This window comes from Erithacus rubecula, assembly GCF_903797595.1.
Source record: "Erithacus rubecula genome assembly, contig: SUPER_W_unloc_4, whole genome shotgun sequence".
Taxonomy (NCBI): Eukaryota; Metazoa; Chordata; class Aves; order Passeriformes; family Muscicapidae; genus Erithacus; species Erithacus rubecula.
The window spans coordinates 10,855-35,798 of NW_027636323.1; the positions used below are offsets into that span (position 1 = coordinate 10,855).

Here is a 24,944-nt window from a genome sequence, read left to right on the forward strand (position 1 = left end):
TTTGCCCATACCACTGCCGGTGATTCTTTAAGTGACCTTTAAAAACTAATTTGCGATACACCTCAGACTCCCACGTCAGAGGGAATCGAGACTCCCCTAGCTCGGAAGAGACAGGGACGGCTCTGCCTAACGTCCGCCGTTTGGGGTAGTGTATAGTGTCATTTCCGGGGAAGCTCGTAATGACTTCAAGCAACAGGAACATCCGGTTCAGGGTTGGGGAGGTTCAGTCAGTATTGTGTAGTTTAGGGTGAGAATGGCATTGTGGTTTTCATCCCTTCAGGATCTTGGTTCGGTTGAGGAAGATGAGGAACGGGAATTCACTCTTACATCTTATCAGCGCCTGTCGGAATGGCAGGTACGTTTCTCCCCGTACCATCTATCATGCTGTTTTCTTGTTCTGCTCAGTTTGTATGGGAATTCATGAGTTCCTTCCTTCCTCCGGCATGGGGGCTTCAGCTGCATGTACCGGGGGCATGGATTTCCGTTGCTAGACCAAACCTTGGGTGGAAGGACGCGTGACTCCCACCGCTGGGGCATTCTACATTGTCAGAGCCTGCAACTGCAGGGTTTGCGCCTGATTTCAGTGCTCCGGGTTTTTGGAGGAAGGGCTTTTGACTATCAGTTTACAGAATCAATTTACAAACTAACGAATCTGTTAGGGGCACATACACGTGTAGTTTCTTTGCGCTGTGTGGTGTAAAATATAAAATTAAACCACTGAAGAGGTGCAAAGATGTGAGTCTGAGAAGTGATTAAATTTCTTTTTCTTAAATAATCACAAGTCTGGTGCATCGGGAATGTAAACAGGCATGCAGAAGTGCATGCTTATCCTGGATCTATTTAGTTATCCTTAGATGTGTGTAGAGTTGACCCTGGCTGAATGCCAGGCACCCACCAAGCTGTTCTATCACTCCCTCCCCAATTGGACAGGGGAGAGAAAATACAATGAAAAGTTCATGAGTTAAGGACCGGGAAAAATCACTCACCAAATACCATCACGGGCAAAACAGACTCAGCTTGAGAATATTAATTGAATTTATTACCAATCAAAATCAGAGAAGGATAATGAGAAGTAAAATTAATTTTAAAAACACCTCCCCCCCCCACCAGCTCTTCCTCCTCCCTCCCAGTGGTGCAGGGAGACAAGGAATGGGGGTTACTGTCAGTTCATCATACACTGTTCCTGCCGCTGCTCAGGGAGAAGAATCCTTTCCATGCTCCAGTGTGGGGTCCCTTCTCCATGAGCTTCTCCAACATGAGTCCATCCCATGGGCAACAGTTCTTCACAAACTGCTCCAAAATGGATCACTCTTCCACAGGGTGCAGTCCTTCAAGCATAGCCTGCTCCAGCCTGGTTCCCCCACAGAGTCATAAGTCCTACCAGGGACCCGCTCCAGTGTGAGCTTCCCACAGAGTTACAGCCCTCTTCCAGGCATCCACCTGCTTCAGCGTGGGTCTCCTCCACAGGCTGCAGATGAATCTTTGCATCCTCATTAACATCCATGGGCTGCAGGGGAATCTCAGTTCCAGCACCTGGAGTACCTTCTCCCCATCCTTCTCCACTGACCTTGGTGTCTGCAGAGCTGTTCCTCTCACATATTCTCACTCCCTCTGGCTGAAATTACATCTGCCCAATAATTTTTTTTCCTTCTTAAATATGTTATCACAGAGAAATTACTATCGTTCCTGATTGGCTTGGCCTTGGCCAGCAGTGGGAGCTGGCTGGCATTGGCTCTGCTGAACATGGAGGAAGCTTATGGCAGCTTTTCACAGAAGTCATTCTTGTAGCCCCTCCACTACCAAAACCTTGCCACACAAACCCAACACAATGTGTCAGAAAGGAATTGTGTAGTAATGCTATGGGCAATATTGGAATTTGTCACCAGCCCATTCACAGGCAAAACAGTTTCAACTTGGGAAATTTTATTTATTTTATTGCCAACTGATACAAACTCAATTACTGATTCAGGTACTGATGTGAAAAAACTCCTACAATTAAACAAACAGGGAAACAACTTTTTTGCCCTCTTCCCCAAGTTCAACCAAACATTTCCCTGCTTCTTAGTCTCAATTTCCATTGTTTTTACTAGGTTATGATCTGGTGACTGGTGGCACAATGGAGATTTGGGTCATCTATGAGGTCATAGGGAGGGAGGGAGAGTAGCCAGGAGAAACATGGGAGATTTAAACAGCTCTAGAGACCACAAGCAGCCCAGAGCATGGCGAACAGTGCAGGCAAACAAGACATGGTGCATCAGAAGGACGTGGGGCATCAGTTTGTGCTGCAGTTCATGCAGGCAGGATGCTGAAATGCTGCAGCTCAAGCAGTCCGCTCAGTTAGTGGTCATTGCCCTTGACGAGAGCTCAGGTATGGTGTCCACTTGGCAGGGAGCCAAATGATCTATGCTCACCAAAAAAGATGCAGAGCTCCAGACAGAGCTCCCAAGAAACCACGGAGTCATCCAGTTTTCAGGCTGTAGAGAATGCCTACATGTTTACTGGACTGTAGCAGAGATAGCAGTGGCATCAGATGTGACCTGCTCAGGCTGGGAGCTGTTATGGGATGATATAGAAAGGTTAAGGAGTGTTAAAAAATCAACAAGGGAGGTAGACTGGTAGGACCAAGTTCTTAACTCCTGGAGACAGTAGCAGCCATCAGAAAGAATTCAAGATCATGGGAATTCTTTATTCATTCCACAGCAAGGAGCAGATACCAGTTGTGAAGAAAGGAGTTAATGGAGGGTTGTCTATGCTCAGGGTGGATAACAAACTCCTTCTTCACCCACCTCACTCCCCCAGGTGCCTCTGCACAATAGGTAGGAGGCTTTGTATGTGGAAGGGCAGCCAAAGGATGAAGAGGATGTAGGTCCAGTTAGACCAGAGGTGTCACCACAATCAGAAAGGTCAACTCTCTGTATTACAACCACTTCCAAGAGGAAGAAAAGATTGATTACAGTTTTAGGCGATTCCCTTCTAAGGGGACTGGAGGGCCCAATATGCTGATTGGGCCCAACCCATAGGGAGATCTGTTGCCTCGCATGGGCCTGGGTTAAGGACATCACCAAGAAACTTTCAAGCTTGGTGTGGCCTTGGACTACTACCCATTACTGATCTTTCATGCAGGGGGTGATAAAGTGGCAACACATAGTCCAAGGGTGATCAGAAAGGACTTCAGGGGTTTGGGACAGTTGATAAGGGAATCTGGGACACAAATTTTATTCTCTACTTTCAGTTGAAGGCAGCAACATTTGAAGAAACAGACAGACCGAGTCTATTAATACGTGGCTCCACGACTTATGTCACCACCATAATTTGGGGTTTTTTGACAATGAAATGGCCTATGCAGCACCAGGCATGCTGACATCAGATGGGACTCACCTTTCTCAGTAAGGGAGAAGAGTCTTTGCCCAGGAACTAGTGGGCTCATGGTCATGATGGGAGAGAGGGACAATATCAGGCTTGTCCTTGGCAAACTGTTGGATGAGAGGCAAAGGTTAGAGGGGCAGAGTGCAAGTGAGGGTCCTCTGCTTCTGACTGATATTTCCTGGCCACACTGGAGCACACTTGCAGTCTTACAGAAACGAGCCAAAGACTCCTCAGGTAATACAAGCCAACAGGGACACACCAATGTGCATAGCCTAGGCAACAAACAGAAGTTGGAAGCCACTGTGCTGCTAGAAAGGTGTGACCTTGTTGCTATTACTGAAACTTGGTGGAATAAATACCATGACTGGATTGCAACTATCAATGGCTACGGGCTGTTCAGAAGGGACAGGGGAGGGAGGAGAGGTGCAGGGGTTGCCCTCTACATCAGGAGGTGGATTGAGTGTGAAGAGTTGTCTGTGAAGAACAGCCATGAGCAGGTCGAAAGCTTATGGGTAAGATTCAGAGACTGAGGAAAGAAAGGAAACCTTATGGTCAGGCTGCCTGATCAAGGGGAGCCTATTGATGAAGCCTTCCTGCTCCAGCTACAGGAAGCATTGCATTCACAGTCTCTCATACTGCTGAGGGACTTCAACCACCCTGACATCTGCTGGGAAAGTAGCACAACAAGCTGTAGGCAATCCAGGAGACCCCTGGAATGCATGGAGGATAACTTCTTGAGCCAGGTAATAGACAGCCCTACCAGAGGAGATGCTACTGGATGTGTTGGTCACCAATGCAAGTGAACTAATTGGAGACATCAAGATTGGAGGCAGCTTGGGCTGCAGTGGTCTTGCACTGGTGGAGTTTGCAGTCCTGAGGGATGTGGGTCAGGTAAGAAGTAAAGTCAGGCCCCTGAATTTTAGGAAAGCAGACTTTCAGGTCTTATGGGAGATAGTGGGATCCCCTGGGAGACTGCCCTCAGGGTCAAGGGAGTGGAACAGAGCTGGCAGATCTTTAAGGAAGTTTTCCATAGAGTGCAAGAGCTAACAATCCCCAGGATCAAGAGATCAGGCAAGGAAGGCAAGAGACAAGCATGGCTGAGTAGGGACCTGCTGGTCAAACTAAAGGGCAAGAAGCAAATGCATAGGCAGTTTAAGCTAGGATGGGTATCCTGGGAAGCATATAGAGACGAAATTTGATAGTGTAGGGAGAGAGTGAGGAAAGCCAAGGTGAAGCTGGAACTGAACCTGGCAAGGGATGCAAAGATTAACAGGAAGGGTTTCTACAGGTATGTCAGCTGGAAAAGGAAGGTCGAAGAAGGTGTCCCCTCCTTGATAAACAATGTTGGAAAACTGGTAACAACAGATGAAGAGAAGGTTAAAGTATTCAACTTTTTTGCCTCAGTCTTCCATGTGGATGGAGAGCAGAATGGGGACATTTGAGGAACCTGAATACACATAAGTCTATGGGACCCAATGAGATCTATCCCAGAGTGAAGTCCCAAGTGACTGGAAAAAGGGAAACATTGTACTCATCTTAAAAAAGGGTAGAAAAGAGGACCCTGGGAACTATCAACCTGTCAGCATCACCTCTGTGCCTGGGAAGATCCTGGAACAGATCCTCCTAGAAGCTCTGCTAAGGCACATGAAGGACAGGGAGGTGATTCATGACAGCCAGTATGGCTTCACCAAGGGCAAGTCCTGCCTGACCAACCCAGTGTCCTTCTATGATGTAGTGGCTTACATCAGTGGGCAAGGGAAGGGCTAGAGATGTCATTTATCTGGACTTCTGTAAAGCCTTTGACATGGTCCCCCACAGTATCCTTCACTCTAAATTGGGGAGATGGATTTGATTAGTGGACTGATAGATGGATAAGAAAGTGGTTGGACAGAACCATCCAGAGGGTAGTGGTCAATCGCTCAGAGTCCCAACGGACATCAGTGACAAGTGGTGTCCCTCAGGGGTCCATATTGGGACCAGTGTTATTTAATATCTTCATCAATAACAGACAAAGGGATCAAGTGCACCCTCAGTAAGCTTGTAGTGACACCAAGCTGAGTGGTGCAGTTGACACACCTGAAGGATGGGGCCATCTGGAGGAACTTGGACAAGTTAGAGAAGTGAGCCCATGGGAATCTCATGAAATTTAACAAGACCAAGTGCTGATGCTGCACCTGGGTCTGGTGCACCACTGCTATCAATCCTGGCTGGGGTATAAACAGATTGAGAGCAGCCCTGCTGAGAAGGGCTTGAGTATGCTGGTGAAGGAGATGCTGGACATGAACTGGCAATGTGCACTCACAGCCCAGAAAGCCAAATGTGTCCTGAGCTGCATCCAAAGCAGAGTGGGCAGCAGGGTGATGGAAGCGATTCTGCCCTTCTACTCTCACGAGACCCCACATGTAGTACTGAATCCAGCTCTGGTATCCCAGCACAGGAAGGACATGGACCTGTCAGAGCGAGTCCAGAGGCCACCAAGAGGATTAGAGGGATCGAGCACCTTACTTACAAGGAAAGGATGAGAAAATTTGGCTTGTCCAGCCTGGAAAAGAGAAGGCTTGGGGGTGACCTAATTGCAGCCTTGCAGTACCTTAAGGAAGACTACAAGAAAGATGGAGAGAGGCTATTTAAAAGAGCATGTAGTGACAGGACAAGGGAGAATGGCTTTAGGCTGAAAGAGGGCTAATTTAGATTGGATATTAGGAAGAAATTCTTTACTGTGGAGGGTGGTGAGGCACTGGCACAGGTTTCCCAGAGAAGCTGTGGATGCCCCATCCCTAGCACTGTTGAAGGCCAGACTGGATGGGGCTCTGAGCAATCTGGTCCATTGGAAGATGTTTCTGTTAACAGCAAGGAGTTGGAACTAGATAATCTTTAAGGTCCCTTCCAACCTCAGCCATTCTATGATTCTATGATCTGCATAATGATTCCTTTCTCCAGCTCCTTGCTGCTTTCTCATTTTCTTTCACCACTCCTTGCTTTTTACTAATTTTCCTCTGCTTTAGCGTGAGTTCTTCCATGGGTTGCAGGCCATTTGAGAGTGTGCCTTCTTCAGCATGGCTTAACCACAGGGTACAGTCTCTTCAGGGTGCAGTTGCTCTGGTGTGGAGCAATTCCTTTCAAGACTATCTCCAGCTGGTACCTACATTGTCTCCTTTCACTTCTCCTACCAGCTGCCATTCTTTCTTAAATATGTTTGAGCAGAGGAACCAGATGCACCAAGTTTTGGCATGCAGTAGATTATTTACATCATCTTCAAAGCTGGCTGGAACGGCTATGACTAGCAGATAGGAGTACATGGCCTCTCCCTGTACACATCACTCCTGCATCCCCCCTGCTACCAAACCCATTTACTTCATGCCCAATACATTGCATCCTTTATTTCCGTGAAATACATATTTAAGAACCGTTTGAACATATATCCATTATCAACTCTACTTTTGGTGTCATCTCAATCTTAATATACATTAATTAAAAGCTACCTTTTGTCCTGGATATATACTTAGGAAAACCCTATCCCTTGCCCCAAGAACCAGATTACAGATTTTAACATCATACCAATTTGGATTTTGATGATTTTAGCCTTTGTAATTAGCTTTGCAAGGGTATGTGGTGGAATTTCAATTGTTACAATGTTAATACCTTTTGTTTAGTCTGCAAGGACAAAATATTTCTATATACAGACTCTTGAATGGTGGTTTATGCAGTGTAGAATGGCTCAAAGAATGTAATTGTGATAAATGGCAGAGTTGGCAAAACCCAGTTTGGGCAGAAGAAGAAAGTAGAAAATAAAAAAAACGGCTACTCTAAGAAAAACCCACTTTAAAACATCACGATAATACTCATATTCCAAATGCAAAGGGAACTCAGGGTCAGAAAACCAGATTTGTCTCTTTGTAAATTGATTCTGTAAACTGGTTCTATTGGGTCTGAATGAGTGGTTTGGGCCACTTTAACAATCACTATTAAAGGCATTGACAAAAAGCAGGTTCTAATACAAATTTGTGAAAGTGTGATTTAACAGTTTGATGGCAAGGTTCACTCTATTACTTTACTACATAGATGAAGTATGCATAGGAAAATCGGATTAGAATAAATTCAGAATTATTTAGACAGAGACTGGGGAAGCAAAAGGGTAAGGTTTCAAAGGATACAGATACAAAAGAAAAGAGGGCAAAAGGATTTAGCAGCACTTAATCATTGACTAATTTAACATTAAAAAAGTGGTTCAATGGGATTTGCTACAATTATAACCGTGACTTAATTATAGATTCATGATAGCACCATTCATACCATAATCAATTTACACAAATGCACACAGACAGATGTATACATCTATACCTATGTGTGTAGAAGTACCTATCAAAAATTCTCCCTGAAGTCCAGTGAAATACTCACATCAAATCCATTTATGTTTCTCAACCGACATGGATTGCACCTCAAGGAGTGGGGTGGGGGGAGGGGGTATCAGCCTAGATCTTGTCATCAGCGACAGTCTTTCAAGTATTGCAAACTTGAAGGTTTGCGAGCTTTGAGAGGCATCCCACTCAGAGGGAGGTGCTGGCACAGCCTGCTGTGGTCCAAGAGAGCTCAAAGGGCCTCAGGACTGCTGTTTATAGGGTCACAAGATGTCTGCCTTTAGTCATCCACAAAATTTCCATCCTCGGGTCGGTAATTACTGCAGTTTCCAAAACATTTGAAAATTGTCCCCAAAACTCCAGCAATGGTGGCACTGGAGTTTCAAAAACTCCAGCAGCAACGATGCCATTCCTCTTGGGCTATGATTCAGGTAGAGAATGTTCTAAGGCTGTCAGGGGATGACTGATTATCCTTTGTTCCCCACCTTGGTTGGGCAGCTGATGTTTCTTTTATGGTCAGTGTTGTTCCCACCTTGATCATGCCTGATATGGTCAGGGATGTTTCACTGCCCAACTGGTATGGTAAAGGAGCACTTCACCACTCAGCTGGTTTGGTTAAAGCTTGTCAGGAGCTCCTGAGATTGTAAAGCAGGTCTGGTTGGGGGGACCACAGGTGGATACCAAATTGAACATGTTCAGGCAATGTGCCCTTGCTGCAAAGAAAGCTAATGGTATCCTGGGCTGCATTAGACAAAGCATTGCCAACAGGTTGAAGAAGGTGATCTTTCCCTTCTGCTCAGCATTGGTGATGTCACATCTGTGTCCAGTTCTGGACTCCCCAGTACAAGAGAGACATGGAAATACTAGAGAGAGTCCAACAAAGGATCACAAAAATATTTATGGCACCAGAGCACCTCACAAATGAGGCTGAGAGAGCTGGGACTATTTCGCCTAGGGAAGAGAAGTCCTCAGAGGGATCTTATGAATGTATGTAATACCTGAAGGGAAGGTGTAAAGAAGACAGAGCCAGGCTCTTTTCAGTGGTACCCAGTGACAGGAACAGAGGCAGTGGGCACAAAGAACAACACAGGAGGTTCCATCTGAACCTCAGGAAACATTTCTTTTGCTATGAGGGCTACTGAGCTCTGGAACAAGTTGCCCAGTGGATTTATGGAATCTCTCTTCTCAGAGATAGGGAAAAATCATCTCGATATGGTCCTGGGCAACTGTTTTTAGATGGCCCTGCTTGAGCGGGGAGTTTGGACCAGATGACCTGTAGAGATCCCTTCCAACTTCAACCATTCTATGATTCTGATTCTGTTTTGTCCATAGTAGTAAATGGCGAGTAACTTCCCTATCTCCACCTGTGATCTTTTTCATCTTATTTTCTCCTCCTCTGTCCTGCTGAGGAGGAAGAGGAGTGATAGAGTGCCTTGGTAGACACCTGGCAGCCAGCCAAGGTCAATCCACCACAACATAGCAAAGATTTACAGCACTATTGGAGGTATCAATATGTTCATAAGTCCAATAGCTGCATAGCTGATTCTGTTATTTGCCTTCCTTTTGCTACTCTTGTCCCTCCATATCTCTACTCCAGTGTCTTCCCAAATAAACAACCATCCCTCATTACTTTTTCCCTACCGGTTCTCATTTTGTTATGTCCATGCCCAAATTTGGTATTTATGATACTGGTCCCTAGGCACTCTTAGATTTATATGCTGTTTCTGATGTGGTTACTCAGGCACTGTTGTCTTTGCAAAAATCTGCTCCCCAAAAGGTCCCCAATGCTCTGTCAGGTATCTGTGAAGCCTGGCTGTTTCTTACTTCACACCTCCTTAACCACCTGTGCAATTCAGTCATCCCTCATGGCACTGCCTGAAACATTTGTCAGCTTCTCACACCGTTATCTGTTATGTCCAGCAATTGCTCATGTCACATCCAGTAATTTTCCATGTCCCAGTCTATTGGGTATGCATATCTAAGCTTTGGTAGCAGGGGGGCTACAGGGGTGGCTTCTGTGAGAAGCTTTTAGAAGCTTCCCCCATGTTCAATAGAGCCAATCCCTGGCAGCTTCAAAGATGGTCTCACAGCTGCTCAAGGCTGGGACAATTAGAAATTGTGGTAACACCTCTGTAATAACATATTTAAGTAGAAGAAAAAAAAGGGATTGTGTAATTGTAATTGAGGCCAGAGAAGAGTGAGGCGAGAACATGTGAAAGGAACAACTCTGCAGACATCGAGGTCAGTGCAGAAGGAAGGGGCAGGAGGTACTGGAACTGAGATTCCCCTGCAGCCCATGATGAAGACCATGGTGAAGCAGCTGTCCCCCTGCAGCCCATGGAGGTCCACGGGATACAGAGATCCACCCGTGGCCTGTGGAGGAGACCCACACCAGAACAGGTGGATGCCTGAGAGGAGGCTATGAACCCATGGGGGGCCAATACTGGAGCAGGTTTCCTGGTAGGACTTGTAACCCCATAGGGGACCCACACTAGAACAGCCTGTCCTTGAAGTACTGCACCCAATGGAAGAGTGACCCATTCTGCAGCAGTTTGGGGAGGATTGTTGCCTATAGGATGCACTCATGTTGCAGTATTTCACAGGGATCTGTTGTTTGTGGAATGGACATGTTGGAGAAGTTAATGGAGAACTGTCTCCTGTGGGACCCCATGTTTGAGCAGGGGAAAGACTCTCCCTGAGCAGCAGGAGAAACAACATGCTATGAACTGACCATAACCCCCATTCCCTGTCTCCTTGCACCACTGGGGGGGGAGGAGGGAGAGCTGGGAAGCAGGGATGGGTGGGGGAAAACTTTTTTTTTAAGGTTTTATTTTACTTCTCATTATTGTGAGAAGCAAGGCCCACTCTTTAAAATTTTTAAAAGTTTAATAAGGGATAAAAGGGACAGTACCCAGCACTTGGGGTGCTTGGCAAATTGCCAAGCACCCCCTTACCTTAAAACAATACTCTTATACACTTTTTCATTTAATTGGTTAAATGCATATTCATGAGGATTATACCTATTCAAATATTCCTGTGAGCTTACGTGCTCTGAGAATACTTTCCCGTGGCTTGACCTTTGACTTGTCTTCATGCCATCCTGTAGATGAAATTCATATATTTCATTTCTTCTCAAAGTTCTGTTTGGTTGTTTGACACTTTCAGATAACCTGGAGGGTCAGTCCTTGCATTTTTCTCTTGGTGTTTATTTTCCTGGTTCTTGTCACTGTTATCTTATCATTCAGATAAGATAGTCCATAAGTACATTGAATCAACATAGCTATTTCACACCATTATCTGAGTTAGTTACACAAATAAAAGCATTTAATATTACATACTCTCTATTTTAATATTTTGTGAAGGCCTAAGCTATAATATATATTTTTTACAATACAATTTATATAAGCTACATAGTTCACACAAAAGCTGACAGATTATGCAATATTAAAGCAGTTAAAAGGGGTTACAAATAGTGATGTATCAAAATCGTTGTGACCAATAATAACTTGGAAAAGCCAATGCATAAATGCAAAAGCCAATAACTGTATTGTAATTTATAACATTCTCCTTCTCTGTTAGTTTTGTTAGTAATAAATTCAGTTTATATTCTTGGTCCTGCTGGCCACACTATTTCTGATACAGGCCAGGATGCCATTGGCCTTCTAGGCCACCTAGGTGTTGCCTTTAGGAGCTGGAACAGAGATCACACAGAGTTAGGAGAAATAAAATGGGTATTTATTGAAAGGCCTTCAAAGGCCACACCCTGGCAGTACAGTGCCTCAGCGTGGCCCCTGCCCTGCCTGAGTGGCTCCAAGATGGAAGTAAAAGAGGGCTTGGTCACATGATTTCACATTTTTATAGACTTCAGCCCATTTACATACAGCAGTCCACCATCCAATTAATAGTCTCACATTGTAAGGTGTCCTCCTCCTCTTCTCCTGGCTGGCCTGCCCTCCTCTTCTCACATTGTTTATACTTTTGGCCTGGAGTCTGAAGAAACTGTCCTTGAGTCCGTAGCTGGTATTGGACTATTTCGCCTTTATCACCCTAAAGCACAACAGAAAGCACACCCAAGCAGAACAGAAAACTTGGATCTTAAGGCATCAAATGGACTACAGCCTTGTTCATGTTCAGCTGGCTGTTGACCATCACCCCCAGGTCCTTCTCCACTGGGCCATTTTCCAGCCACTCTTCCTCCAGCCTTTAGTGCTACATGAGGTTTTTGTGACCCAAGTGCAGGACCCAGCACTTGATCTTGTTGAACTTTATACAATTGGCCTTGGCTCATTGATCCAGCTTGTCCAGATCCCTCGGTAAAGCCTTCCTACTGAAGTGCAGAAAAACTCTCTGTAACTCACAAAATAAGTTATAAGAGTAGGTATGTATTTATTCAGCGCTGAGGTGCATGGGGGATAGCTCCTCCAAAAACATGCAAATCCTTTGGTGACCTGCACCTCTCTTTTTATTCTCTACAAACTAGGATTACACAATACGCCTAATGTATATTTATTTCCTGATCCTGCCTGTTCCCAGCTTGCATTAAAATTAGCTCCACGCATCTTTACAGCTGCACACTGTTCCATTTTGGTTGCTCTGGTGGTCAACTGGGGGTCTTTAGTATGAAGTAAATAGTCTTCCTTCCAGCTGAACTTTTCACCTTGTCTCTTTGCACATGCTCTCTTTTTAGCCCTTTGGTCTTCTTCTGGACTTTGATACCAGTGTTCCTGGTTCAGGGATCTGAAGAACCCCCTCATCCTGTGGTGCCTTTGTCCTTGCATCCTGTTTGCGCATTCTAGTTCTTTATCTTATCTTGTAGCCTTGTTCTCCTCCTGTTCTTGTAAGCACAGTAAATGTTTAGGCATTCCATACGGTTTTGTCAGCCCCCTTTTGGTCAAAGCATTTCTCGATGCTTTATTCTTAATTCCTAATTTGTCTCATTCCCCTCTTTTCTAGAAAATTAGTAAATTCTTTTACTTAATAATATCAATACATTTCTCCTTTCCAGTCTGCCTCTACATCTTGCTCTTCTCGGTATGTATCCCTTATTGCATTACCATATACTGCTGCTAGGGAAGTCAGTGCCGCTATCCACTTTAACATCCTCCAATTCCAAACAAGTATTGCAATAGATAGCACCATACTTATACTTACTAATGTCAGTATGACAATGATAGGGTGGCAAAGCATGTTCAAAATCCCAGTTGCAGTTGGTGACCATTCAGAGTGCATCCCACCAGTGATGATTTGTGTCCTGGTTTACTCTTTGTAATACTTTGCTTATCTCTTTTATATCATGATAGATAGTAACCAGAGTCTTTTGCCCATTTTCCTGAATCTCTTTCAGGATTTTTGCCAAGTCTTGGTTTTTCATTATCTGTTTTACTAATGTAAGGTTCATTTCAATGGATGTAGGTGATAATGTATGATACATTGTGCAGTTAGATCTTGTCAGCTGGTGGGATGTTACCGGTGCCAAATATGAAAAATCACATCCGACAATCTTAACAAAATTACAAATGCAAAAATCAGAATGGTTCCTATTAGGTGAGATTACATTGTTATTATCTATTTCTACAGAAGCACGAACAGTTCTTAAACATACACAGTCTAGGCCAATATATACAAGTACAGTCTCTTGACTAGTATCTGGATGAATCTCAAAGTGACAAATGCTTTGCTCAGTGTCCAGACATATATCTTGTGCGTCAATCATTACTTTCACAGATAAACCCTTGTTGTTCCCGGTTAGCACAAGATTCTAAATTTACAGTTTGCCATCTCCCATTCATCGTCTGGGCCCATGCTCTATGCTCCGAGGGGTAGAGCACTGTCCTGTCATGATTTAATCCTAATGCGATAATAGAGTGGATAGTGTAAATTGTGGCATTGAGTATAGTAAGCACGAAAGCAGTAGCCATTTCGGTGGCATGGCCATAGGTAAAATTTACCAAAGTCCACCAAGACTGAAATTTTTTTTCTAAAATGTTTGCATTGTCCTGGACAATTTTTTGAATTTCAATTGGAAAAGCACTTTTGCTCCCTTCCCTTATTACTAAAGCAACTATTGATTGCATCCATAATTGTGCCTGTATGCAGCTGAGGGCTAATGACACATTGTCCTGGGCCCTATTAAGTGCATTTATTATTAACTCGTGGTCTTGTTCTTCAGCTTTTTCCCACCTTGGCAATACTTTAGAAATTTGCCATTGGCTAGTTCCTAGTGCTAATAAAGAGGATTGTAGGGGTTGTTTTAGTTTTGTCAAATCACTTGTTGCAGTGGCTAGCTTATTCATTAATATTTCTGAATCTATTCCATTTAAGACTCCCAATCCTGTTCCTAATATTCCAGCTAAATCTCTTCGCATTCTGTCCCTGAAGTGTACTTGCTTTTGTAACCATGTTGCCCAGCCCTCAAAGGATGTCTTTAGGAAAGAGGAGCAGGCTGGCTGAATTTCAGAGATGTTAGTTTGCATTAGTAATTCAACTCGCTTGAAAGACCACTCTGGGTTAAATAATAGTTGTTGTTGGCCCGTATTCCTTATTACATAGGGGCCAACTTCATAAATTTTAGGTTCAATCTTAAGTGGTGTGGTCTGGGCTTGTGTACCAACATAGGTTACAGATGATTCAGTTGTTGTAATAGGTATGGCCTTTGTTTTAAATTTGAATGAGAGCCCAATAGTATCATAGCTCCAAAAGCAAACCACATCCACAGTTTGTACTAATGTAAAATTATACCAATTTAATTTGCTTAGATGATTACAAATCTCCCAATGCTTGTCTGTAGGAGAAGTTGAAACACTAATCTGAATTGCTTTCTCATGGTTAGTCCCATGAATCATCCAGCATCCTACTCTGATTACTTCTCCTATAGTCCCTTGAAGAGACTGCAACCTTTTGTCCTGGTTTAGGACAAAATTAGGGGAAAATCTCCAAAAAGGAGCCCCCCAGAGAGCAAACCCCCAAAACTCCTCCCCCTCCCACCACTGGGTTCAGGAAGAATTTCCTCAGAGGAAAAGTGGAAAAAAACTGTTTATTTAGCAAACACACAAAGAAAAAACATTCCCCAACACAAGAAAAAAACAGCCACACATGACAAAAGGAACTTTCACCCATCTGAGTGGATGTACAGACTCAGAACATCTCCGGCGCCGGGGAGGGCAAAACACGTAGTGCTTGTCACAAACAGGCAGAGTCCCGGGTTTCTTGATGTTCCAGGTCAGGTCTGGATCAGGTTCGGGTGGGATTCCTAGCTAAACTAACTAATAAGGGAAGAAAAAAACAAAGCAAAGCAATGCAAAGCGGCAAAAGCGGCAGAAGCAGCTTGCGAAGCAGCCAAGCAAAGCAGGCGCTGGGCAGCAGTCAGCCGATGGGGGAGGGGCACCGGCTAACTAGGCAAAACAAACTTTCCAGGCATGAACAGCACACACGATTGGGAATACAAAGCATTGTAACATCACCCCGGGACACCTTTGTTTCTGCCATTCTTGCTTTTCATATACTTGGTTTTCATGCATGACCACAGTTGATATGTTTGAATTTTTTATATAAGAATACTTTCCCATGGATCCAGTATACTGAATGACAGCTTGGGACCAAGGCCATTCAGCATTATTCTTTATCAAGATGAGGCAGCTGAAAAAGGCCTCTTGTTCCCTAATTGGGAATGCCTTTCAGAGTTTCCACAACAGACAAAACAATTCTATTGACTAGATTTCTGCAAGCTAAATTACTGAATATTCCCAACCACAATGTACTCATTTTGCTCGAGTAAGTTTTAATTTCAGTTCACTGTCACCTGGTGTTACTTTCCAAGGGGTTCTGAAGCCTTTTTGACTCAAGAATAGTGAATCCAGGCACTCTGTCCCTTGATCTTAACTGTAGTGAAGGTGGTGAGGAGCACCTGGAATGGTCCTTCCAACTGTGGCTCCAAAGTTTTTTCTGTAAGAGACTTAACATATACATAATCTCCAGGCTGTATGTCATGCACTGGTCCATCCAGCCCTCTGCTCCGAGTTCCAGCCACCTGTTTCTCAATTTTTTTGAGCTGCTTAATTAAGACTATCCTATAGGCAGTCAGCCTGTATTCCTCCACTTGGGTAGACAATACCTTTTGCACTCCATATGGTCTCCCATAAAGCATTCCTAAAGGATGTAGTTTTTCTTTGGCTCTAGGCTTGGTTTGGATCTGCATCAATGCCATTGGGATATATTGAGGCCAGGATAAATTAGCTTCTTGCCCTAGCCTCACAATTTGCTGCTAAATTAAATGATTCATTTTCTCTAATTGGCCACTTGACTGGGGACAGTATGGGGTATGGAGCTCCCAATCTATGCCCAGGTGACAATTGATTTGCTGTACTATTTTTGAAATAAAGTGTGGTCCTCTGTCTGAGGATATAGTGGCTGGAACTCCAAAGCGTGGTATTATTTCTTGTAACAGCACTCTAGTTACCTCCCGGGCTTTGGCAGTTCTAGTTGGGAAAGCTTCTGGCCACCCTGAAAAGGTATCTGTCATCACCAGTAAATATCTATACCCCCCTTTTCTTGGAAGTTCTGAAAAATCAATTTGCCACTGCTGCCCAGGCCCCTGGCCTTTTCCAATTTGACCATGTTTTGGTTTAGGGGTATTCTTGGGTTTGGTCTGGAGGCAAATGTCACACTGCTGCCCTACCTTAATGACAGTAGAGTATAAATTTCTTGCAGTAATCTTTCAATCAGATAGTTATACAGGGCATCTATTCTCCAGTGTGTTTTCTAGTGCTCTTCCCTTACTAATGACCATAACAAATGAGAAGGGATGACTATCATCCCTTCTGCAGTAACAGCCCAACCCTCTTAGTTATACGTTCCTCCTTGATCCTTAATTAGTTTTCTATCCCTTCTGGTATATACTGGCTTACTTTCAAGGGAGATCTGTCCATCTGGAAATAAAGCTCCCTCAATTGTCATCTCACCTTTTGTTGCTTATTTTGCCTCTCTGTCTGCCAGCTCGTTTCCTTCTTCCAATTCTGAGCTCACCTTAATGTGCCTTAATGTGCATAACTGCTACCTGCTCAGGTAGCTGAACTTCTTCCAGTAGCCACAATATTTCCTGCTCATGTTTGATGCTTTTCCCTTGTGAGTTTAACAGTCCCCTTTCTATCCAGATGGCTCCACGTGCATGTACAACTCCAAATGCACATCTTGAGTCTGTATAAATGTTTATTTTCTTTCGCCTCGCGATCTCTAAGGTGCAGATTAAAGCAATTATCTCAGGTTTTTATGCAGAGGAATCTATTGGCAAGGGTCCAGATTCTATCACCTCTTTGCAGGTGGTAACTGCATACCCTGGCATGTCACTTTCCACTGATGAAGTAGCTGCTTCCATCAGTGAACCAGGTTTCTGCATCATCCAAAGGGGTGTCCTTCACATCTGGGTGGCTAGAGTAGGAGGCTTTGATAGTTGTTGCTATTGGGGCTAGGAGAGCGGCGAAAAGAATATAGCAACATTACTTTCTTCATGCAGAAGAGAAGTAAAGAGCCCTCTATTTAAAGAAACACTACACTTTTATAGAGTAGCTCGTGGTAGCTAAGAACAGACATAATTTCATTGGTGCAAGTAGGTAACACCCCTGGTAAACATGCTTTTATGAAAATATCATGTCTCTCACACACTCTGCAGGTGCATAATCATTGTTATAATTCTTTTCTCTTATGTTTTCCTTGAGCAGCGTGAGAAATCCAAGCTGCTTCAAGGCTGCTTTTCCCCTGGCTTTCACCAGTATCCCACAGATTGTCTCCAGGCAGTCGTGGTGTACCGGCTCCCCTTGATTTCTACTAAGAAAAGAGTCTGGGTTGATAATGTTAGTTACAACTATCTCTACATCGTCTTGTTACACCATGGCTTGGTATTTCAGGAACCTTTGTGGGGAGACCCAGTGCCCACACTTTACTTCCGAGACTGCAGACACTGTGTGAGACACCAGTACAGTAATTTTCTGGCCCAAGGTGAATTTGTGTGCCTCTTGAATATTCAGCACCACTGCTGCAACATCTCTGAGGCATCCCGACCATCCCTTGGCTGTTGCCTCTAGTTTCTTGGAGAAGTAAGCAACTGCTCTCTGGTACGGACCCAGGTCATGGGCCAGTATCCTCAGGGCAATTCCCTGCTTCTTATGGGAAAACGGAAAGAATGGTTTACTCACATCTGGGAGCCTGAGAGCCAGAGCTGATATTAGAGCGTTCTTCAGCTGGTGAAAGGCTTGCGTGGCCTGTTTTGTCCACTGGAGGTCTCTGTTCCCGTTTTGAATGAGCGCATACAGAGGTTTTACAAGCAACCCATATCTGTGTATCCACAGCCTACACCACCCTGTTATTCCTAAGAATGTTTGCAGCTCATATTTGAGGTTTCGGGGTTTGGCATATCACTTCCTTGTCATCTTGCCCTTGAGTCCGTTGTCCCACACTAGTTTCATAACCCAGATAGATTACCTTCTGCTTCACTACCCGGGCCTTTTTCTTTGATACCCTGTATCCCTGAAGTCCTTTAAAGTTTAGGAGGCTTACCATGTAGGCTACACATGCCTCTTTCGTCTGAGTGCCTATGAGGAGATCATCCACGTACTGCAGAAGCTTTCCTTCTTCTGGGGGATCCTCCCAGGATTCCAGATCTTTGGCAAGTTGTTCCCCAAAGAGGGTAGGAGAGTTTTTAAATCCCTGAGGCAACACCATCCATGTGAGCTGGGATTTGTGCCCGGTTTTAGGGTTTTCCCACTCAAATGCAAAAATTTTCTGGCTGTCCTCATGGAGAGGGAGGCAAAAGAAGGCATCCTTCAAGTCTAAAATTGCAAACCAAGTTAGCTCTGGTGTTAGACACATTAGCAAGGTGCATGGGTTTGCTACCACGGGATATAGATCTTCAATTATTTTAACAGCTCTTAGATCCTGTACTATCAGACATGACCCATCAGGTTTTCGGATCTGTAAAATGGGAGTGTTGAACTCAGATGGGCACTCTTTTAACAACCCTAACTGCAAAACATTTTAAACTATCAGACTAATTCCTTCCCTATCATCCTTTTTCAAGGGGTACTATTTAATTCTAACTGGTTGTTTTCCTTCCTTAAGTTTGATTACTATAGAAGGTGCATTTTTCACCCTCCCTGGTACATTAGAAGCCTACACTCCAGGAAACGATTTATTATTTCTTCACTAATTTCTCCCTCCATTTGAACAGTTGTTAACATTAAACTTAATGCCTCTATGTACTGTTCATTTACCTCCAGAATAACTTCCCCATTTTTAAAGTTAATGGTTTCTTGTAATTGTTCTAACAAGTATCTTCCCAAAATGTGTCTTGGGGAACTGGGCAGGTATAGAAATTTATGAATACCCCATTGCTTTCCAAGCCTATACTTTAATAGTTTGCAAAAACATGCTTTTTCAGGTTGGCCAGTTGCTCCTATTACTGCAACATAATCCTTTCCCACAGGTGCCAAAGTCTTGTTCAGAGCCGAATATATTGCCCCCGTGTCAACCAGAAATTCCACTTCTTTCCCTTTTCCCCCCAGCTTCAATTTTATAACCAGTGGATCTTCTGAGGTGAAGTCTACCAGTCCTCCTCAGTCTTCTTTCACATGTGCAATCACTTTTCCCTTTTCCCGGTCTCCCATTTCCTGAAGGTCGCCCCATCTTCATTCTGGACATTAATTTTTCCAGTGACCATATTTCTTACAGATCGCACACTGGTCTCTGCCCAACTAGGATGGGCCTTGTCTAGGTGATCCCTGTCTGCATCTTCCTCTCTCCCTCTCACGACAGCTACAAACTTCTTCATTCTTGTTTATATCCTTCTTCCCAGTTACTAAAGACTCTCCACACCTTGTCCAACAGTCTCTAAGTTCCTTCCATCTGGCCCCCGAAGTTTTTGAAGTTTAAGTCTTATGTCACTCGTAGATTGCCCCAGGAATAAACTGACTAGCTGCTGTACCCCTACTTCAGACCCAGGGTCCAGTGATGTGTGGCAGCCCATTGCATCCCTTAATCAATCAAGGAATTTGGATGGCGACTCAGAGGGCCCCTGCTTGATTGCATATAAAACTGACCAATTTATAGTTGTGGGAATGGGTCTTTCCATCTCATTTGCGATCCACTACTGATAGCTTTCCAACTTGCTCAATTTTGCTGATCTGCTTGGGTCCCACTGTGGATTTTGGAGTGGGAAATAAACTTTCAGATCCAATTGTTGAGTTTTATAATAATCTTCTGCCATATCTCCTGTCATTTTTATAATTAATTGTTTCTCTGGCTAGGTCAGTGCATCCAATAATAACTGCATATCGTTCCAATCTTGATTATGTTGTTTTATTATATATTGCAGATGGTTAGCCGTGTTAACTGGATTGCTGCAGTAATTTTTAGCATACCTCCAAGTAGATTGTGGAGAAGGGAACTTTAACCAATATAATTCCTCCCTCTGGCCCCACTGCCTCTCACAAAAGTGCCTGTAATATGTGTGTCTGTTGTCTAGTCCAGTGCACGATCGAAGGGGGGTCTGCATCTTCTGAGTCTGCATCCTCATCCTTATCCCTTTCCTGTCTTATATGGGGAGGCTTGAGAAATCGTCTGCCAGATCTTGTTCCTGGGCCATAGTCTGCTAAACCTTATCAGATTTTGTACATCTTCATCTATACTACATGCTGAACAACACTGCTTAAGCTTTCCTCTCTTAGTCTTCTTCTCTAGGGCCCATACCAGAGGGTCAGATGGAGCCCTGATCCCACAATCCCTCTGCCATTCAGGGTGATTTCAAAGGGAGAAAAACATATTGGCATATGATACCTCTGTCCACTTCCCTTCTCTCCTAAGAAATAGCATGTTAAAATAGCATGTTATAATCCAAAGTTCCACTAGGTGGCCACTTCGCTCCATCGTCCAATTTATATGAAGGCCACCAGTCCTTGAAGAATCCAAGGTCTCTCTTGTTTTCTGTGCCCCCACGTCCAGCAACGTCTTTCCAATGTGCAATAATACAGCCTAGTGGACTGGCTTTAGGGATCTCTTTACTTTGTCCAGTTCCCATTATCACCTCCTTCTTGTCTTGTCTCATTTCCACCCAAACTTTTCCTCACACAATTTCACTGTTTCTTCCCAGTATTCTTCCCACACACAATCCCACTTCGCGGGCACCCAATGTGACTCTCCACACACTAACTTCACAATTTTAGGTTCAACATTGACTTGATTAGGATAGTTTTTCAATTCACACTTGGGGCATACACCCTGCTGGTTATTAGAGCAACAATACCAATATCTTTCACAATCTCTACACTGTAATAAAACCCACGCCAGATGCCAACCCCTTGATTCTGTGTCAGCCCAAAATTTCCCACAAAGACAAACTGTCCCGTTCACCCCCTCTGGAATACTCAGAGTCTCTACTGGGGGGTTTTTCCCAGTCCAAGGCTACCAACCTCCCTGCAGAGGTTTTGTATATCCCTCCTAGATAGACCCATTTCTTCCCTCTTTCTACCCAATGATCTACTGGATCAATAAATTCCCAGAGATCAAGTCCAAACCACTGCTGAAGAGAGACTCCTTCAATTTGTCTATCTAGGATTAAAACAAACCATAACCACTGCATGTTCAAGCACAACACTCCTCCATTCACATGTGCATTTACCCCACACTGACCCCAGTCGCATCGCTTTTCTCCGGCTGGCTCTGTCGCGGATAGAGCTCCACACTCACTCCGTACTAGAGGTATGTCTCACTCGCTCATTTACTCACTGACACACTCAATGACTCAGCGTGTCTGGACTTAGCAGTCACACAAAATAGCACCAAAACCAAGGGTTCACTTCACTCATCCCCAGAGTCGCTAGTGGGTTTTTTTCTCAGCTCAGTGAGACTCCTCCATCGACCAAGCTATTGGCTGGGGATCGACCCTTCTCTCTCTGTCTCTGACCCCTTGTCACGATCCGCCCAACCCAAGCGGGAGTCGTGACTGGTTCTTTTAGGGATCTCAGAGTGCAAAAGACACAGCAGGGGACAAAACCAGTTTACTTTTACAGAAATGCACTTTATTTAGTGCCAATCAAAATGCGATAGTGGGACAGAGAGAGAGAGAGAGAGAGAGAGAGAGAAAGGGGGGTCGGGATTATAGCTACCAAGACAGGCAGACGAATCCTCGTGGAGCCAGCCAATAGATGTCTGTTGCCGTCTGGGGAGATCTCAGGGGTCTCCTCTGAGAAAGTCACTTTTATAGTCCTTTCCCAAAGCAAGTGGCTTCTGGCCAAAAGGTGGGAAGATTTATGGACTATTGTATGTGGAGCTCGTTACGCTGGGAAACAGGTGGAAACAGGACACTTCAAGGCACACCAAACCGTCTTTGTTGTTATGAACACACGCAGGGTAGCCCATACTGACCAGTCCATTGTTCTTCCATCTGTGGGAGCTTTGTTGAGTCAGCATCCCGTGACTAGTTGTCATGAGAAACCAGTCCTGGTAGGCATCACCTGCAGAACAGTTACTTGGCATTCGTCCCATCCCCAGCCAGTGCAGGCCTCAGGCGAGGGTCGTTGGGCAGAAACGAGGCTCAGACAGACTCTCACACCCCTTGGCCAGCTGCTTGCAAGCCCACCAGGATTGCACTGTGGGTCAGATGTCTCTGTGCAACTTACCAGCAGCCCTGTTATTGATATTTAATACATACTGTTTCACCCTCAATGCCAGCAGGTAGTTTCTGTCCCCACGGTGAGCGAGCAGAGGTTTGGGGTCCTTCCAGGAAAGGTCCCAGGGCACGCCAGGGAATACGCTCTTCGGCTGCTCCCACAGCTAGACAGACTTTGTCCTGGCTGGCTCACCAACATGAAACACAGAAAAACTCTCTGTAACTCACAAAATAAGTTATAAGAGTAGGTATGTATTTATTCAGCGCTGAGGTGCATGGGGGATAGCTCCTCCAAAAACATGCAAATCCTTTGGTGACCTGCACCTCTCTTTTTATTCTCTACAAACTAGGATTACACAATACGCCTAATGTATATTTATTTCCTGATCCTGCCTGTTCCCAGCTTGCATTAAAATTAGCTCCACGCATCTTTACAGCTGCACACTGTTCCATTTTGGTTGCTCTGGTGGTCATCTGGGGGTCTTTAGTATGAAGTAAATAGTCTTCCTTCCAGCTGAACTCTTCACCTTGTCTCCTTGCACATGCTCTCTTTTTAGCCCTTTGGTCTTCTTCTGGACTTTGATACCAGTGTTCCTGGTTCAGGGATCTGAAGAACCCCCTCATCCTGTGGTGCCTTTGTCCTTGAATCCTGTTTGCGCATTCTAGTTCTTTATCTTATCTTGTAGCCTTGTTCTCCTCCTGTTCTTGTAAGCACAGTAAATGTTTAGGCATTCCATACGGTTTTGTCAGCCCCCTTTTAGTCAAAGCATTTCTCGATGCTTTATTCTTAATTCTTAATTTCTCTGTCTCACTACTCTCAAGCAAACATGAAGCAACACTGAGATTGTGAGAAAGCAATTTAATTTTTATCTATGCCTCAATTTTATCCAGATTTTATGCTATGAATCCATTTTCTGACATTGGGTTCAAAATTACTACACGGGCTGAGCCTTAACACATGGCACCTGTAGAAGGTGGCTAACACCCGTGATGGGGTGGTGGAGACTGGCAACATTACTGTTTCTAAGCAGATAACACCTTTTAGAAAATGGAGTGATGCTCTGTCTCTGGGGGAACTTTGCCTCACAGCCAATCAGGGGTTAGAAATCTTCCACCACTGGGCTGCAAGTGCCTCCCCCTGCAGATGGGGAAAGCCCTAGTGCCTTGGGAAAATTTTCCTGAAGCGTCAGTGGTCATCCACAAAGTATCAAACTATGGGAGGGGCCTTAGCACATAAAAGCTGTTAACTGCAACATAACTGGACCCTGCTGTCTCGGTTTCTTAGAGGGGGGCTTGTCTGGAAGTTCAGCTCATTTGGCCCCCTGCTTGCTTTCTCCCTTCGGTCCTGCTTCTTCCCTGCCTGTCTCCTCTGTCCACACCTCTTCTGTCTACCCTACTTTGCCACTTCCCTGCAACAGCCACCTGTCAGCGCCTGTAGCTGCCACCACAGTCAGCAGACTCCCGCTGCTTCCCTGTAACTGCATGCTGCCACGATCTCACTGCGATCCTGCAGCTTTTCCTGCCCTCCGCTCCACCTGAGCGCTGACTCACCGGGCATCCCGCCGCCCATCAACACAGAAGACACACTCTCTGCTGACCATCAAAGCCGTCCTCTTGCAAGAGCTGTGCAATCTTTCCCCAACAGGGATTGCACAGATGCTACCTGCCCATTGGACACTGACAGTGTATCCTGGGGTTCTGATGGTAGCATTCTGCCCGTCTTTCTGTTTCTCTCTCCGTCTCTCTTTTCCCCTCTCTGTTTAATTTTCTAGTGCTCTGCAGTCGTGACCATACCCTTCCTTATCAATAAATGGTTCACAGATGTAATTTGCCTAGTTTGTGCTTGATTTCATCCAAGAAATGTGTTAAAAAGAATCACCCACAATTCCCTTATATTAGAATGCAACATGGATCAGCGGAGAATGCTGTAGTTGGTTCTGCCCTGTGCAAACCACAATTCTTCCTATTCAGAATCACAGAATCACAGAGTGACTTGGTTGGAAGAGACCTCAAAGATCATCAAGTCCAACCCATGCACTAACACCTCAACTAGACCATGGCACCGAGTGCCACATCCAGGGATGGTAACTCCACCACCTCCCCAGGCAGACAATTCCAGTACTTTATCACTCTTTCCATAAAAATCTTTTTCCTAATATCCAACCTATATTTCCCTTGGCACAGCTTAAGACTGTGTCCTCTCATTCTCTCAGTTGCTACCTGGTGAAAGAGACCAACCCCCACCTGACTACAGCCACCTTTCAGGAAGTTGTAGGGAGTGATAAGGTGCCCTCTGAGTATTCTTTTCTCCAGGCTAAATAACCCCAGCTCCCTCAGCCTTTCCTCATAGGACTTGTGTTCCAAACCCCTCACCAGCCTTGTTGCCCTTCTCTGGATGTGCTCAAGCATCTGAACATCTTTCCTAAACTGAGGGGCCCAGAACTGGACACAGTACTCAAGGTGGGGCCTCACCAGTGCCAAGTACAGCGGAAGAATGACCTCCCTGGTCCAGCTGGTCGCACTATTTCTGATATAGGCCAGGAAGTCATTGGCCTTCTTGGCCACCA

General features: G+C 44.7%; 1 protein-coding gene across 1 annotated transcript in view; it reads left to right on the top strand.

Moving 5' to 3' along the window:
• Nucleotides 1–218: 218 nt before the first annotated feature.
• LOC306814097 (hsp90 co-chaperone Cdc37-like 1) overlaps nucleotides 219–24,944 on the top strand; it is a 46,016-nt gene continuing 21,290 nt past the window's right edge. Inside the window, exon 1 of the mRNA XM_079329822.1 lies at nucleotides 219–355. Coding sequence (XP_079185948.1) covers nucleotides 254–355 — 102 coding nt within the window. The 5' untranslated portion in view covers nucleotides 219–253. The remainder of the gene's footprint in view (nucleotides 356–24,944) is intronic.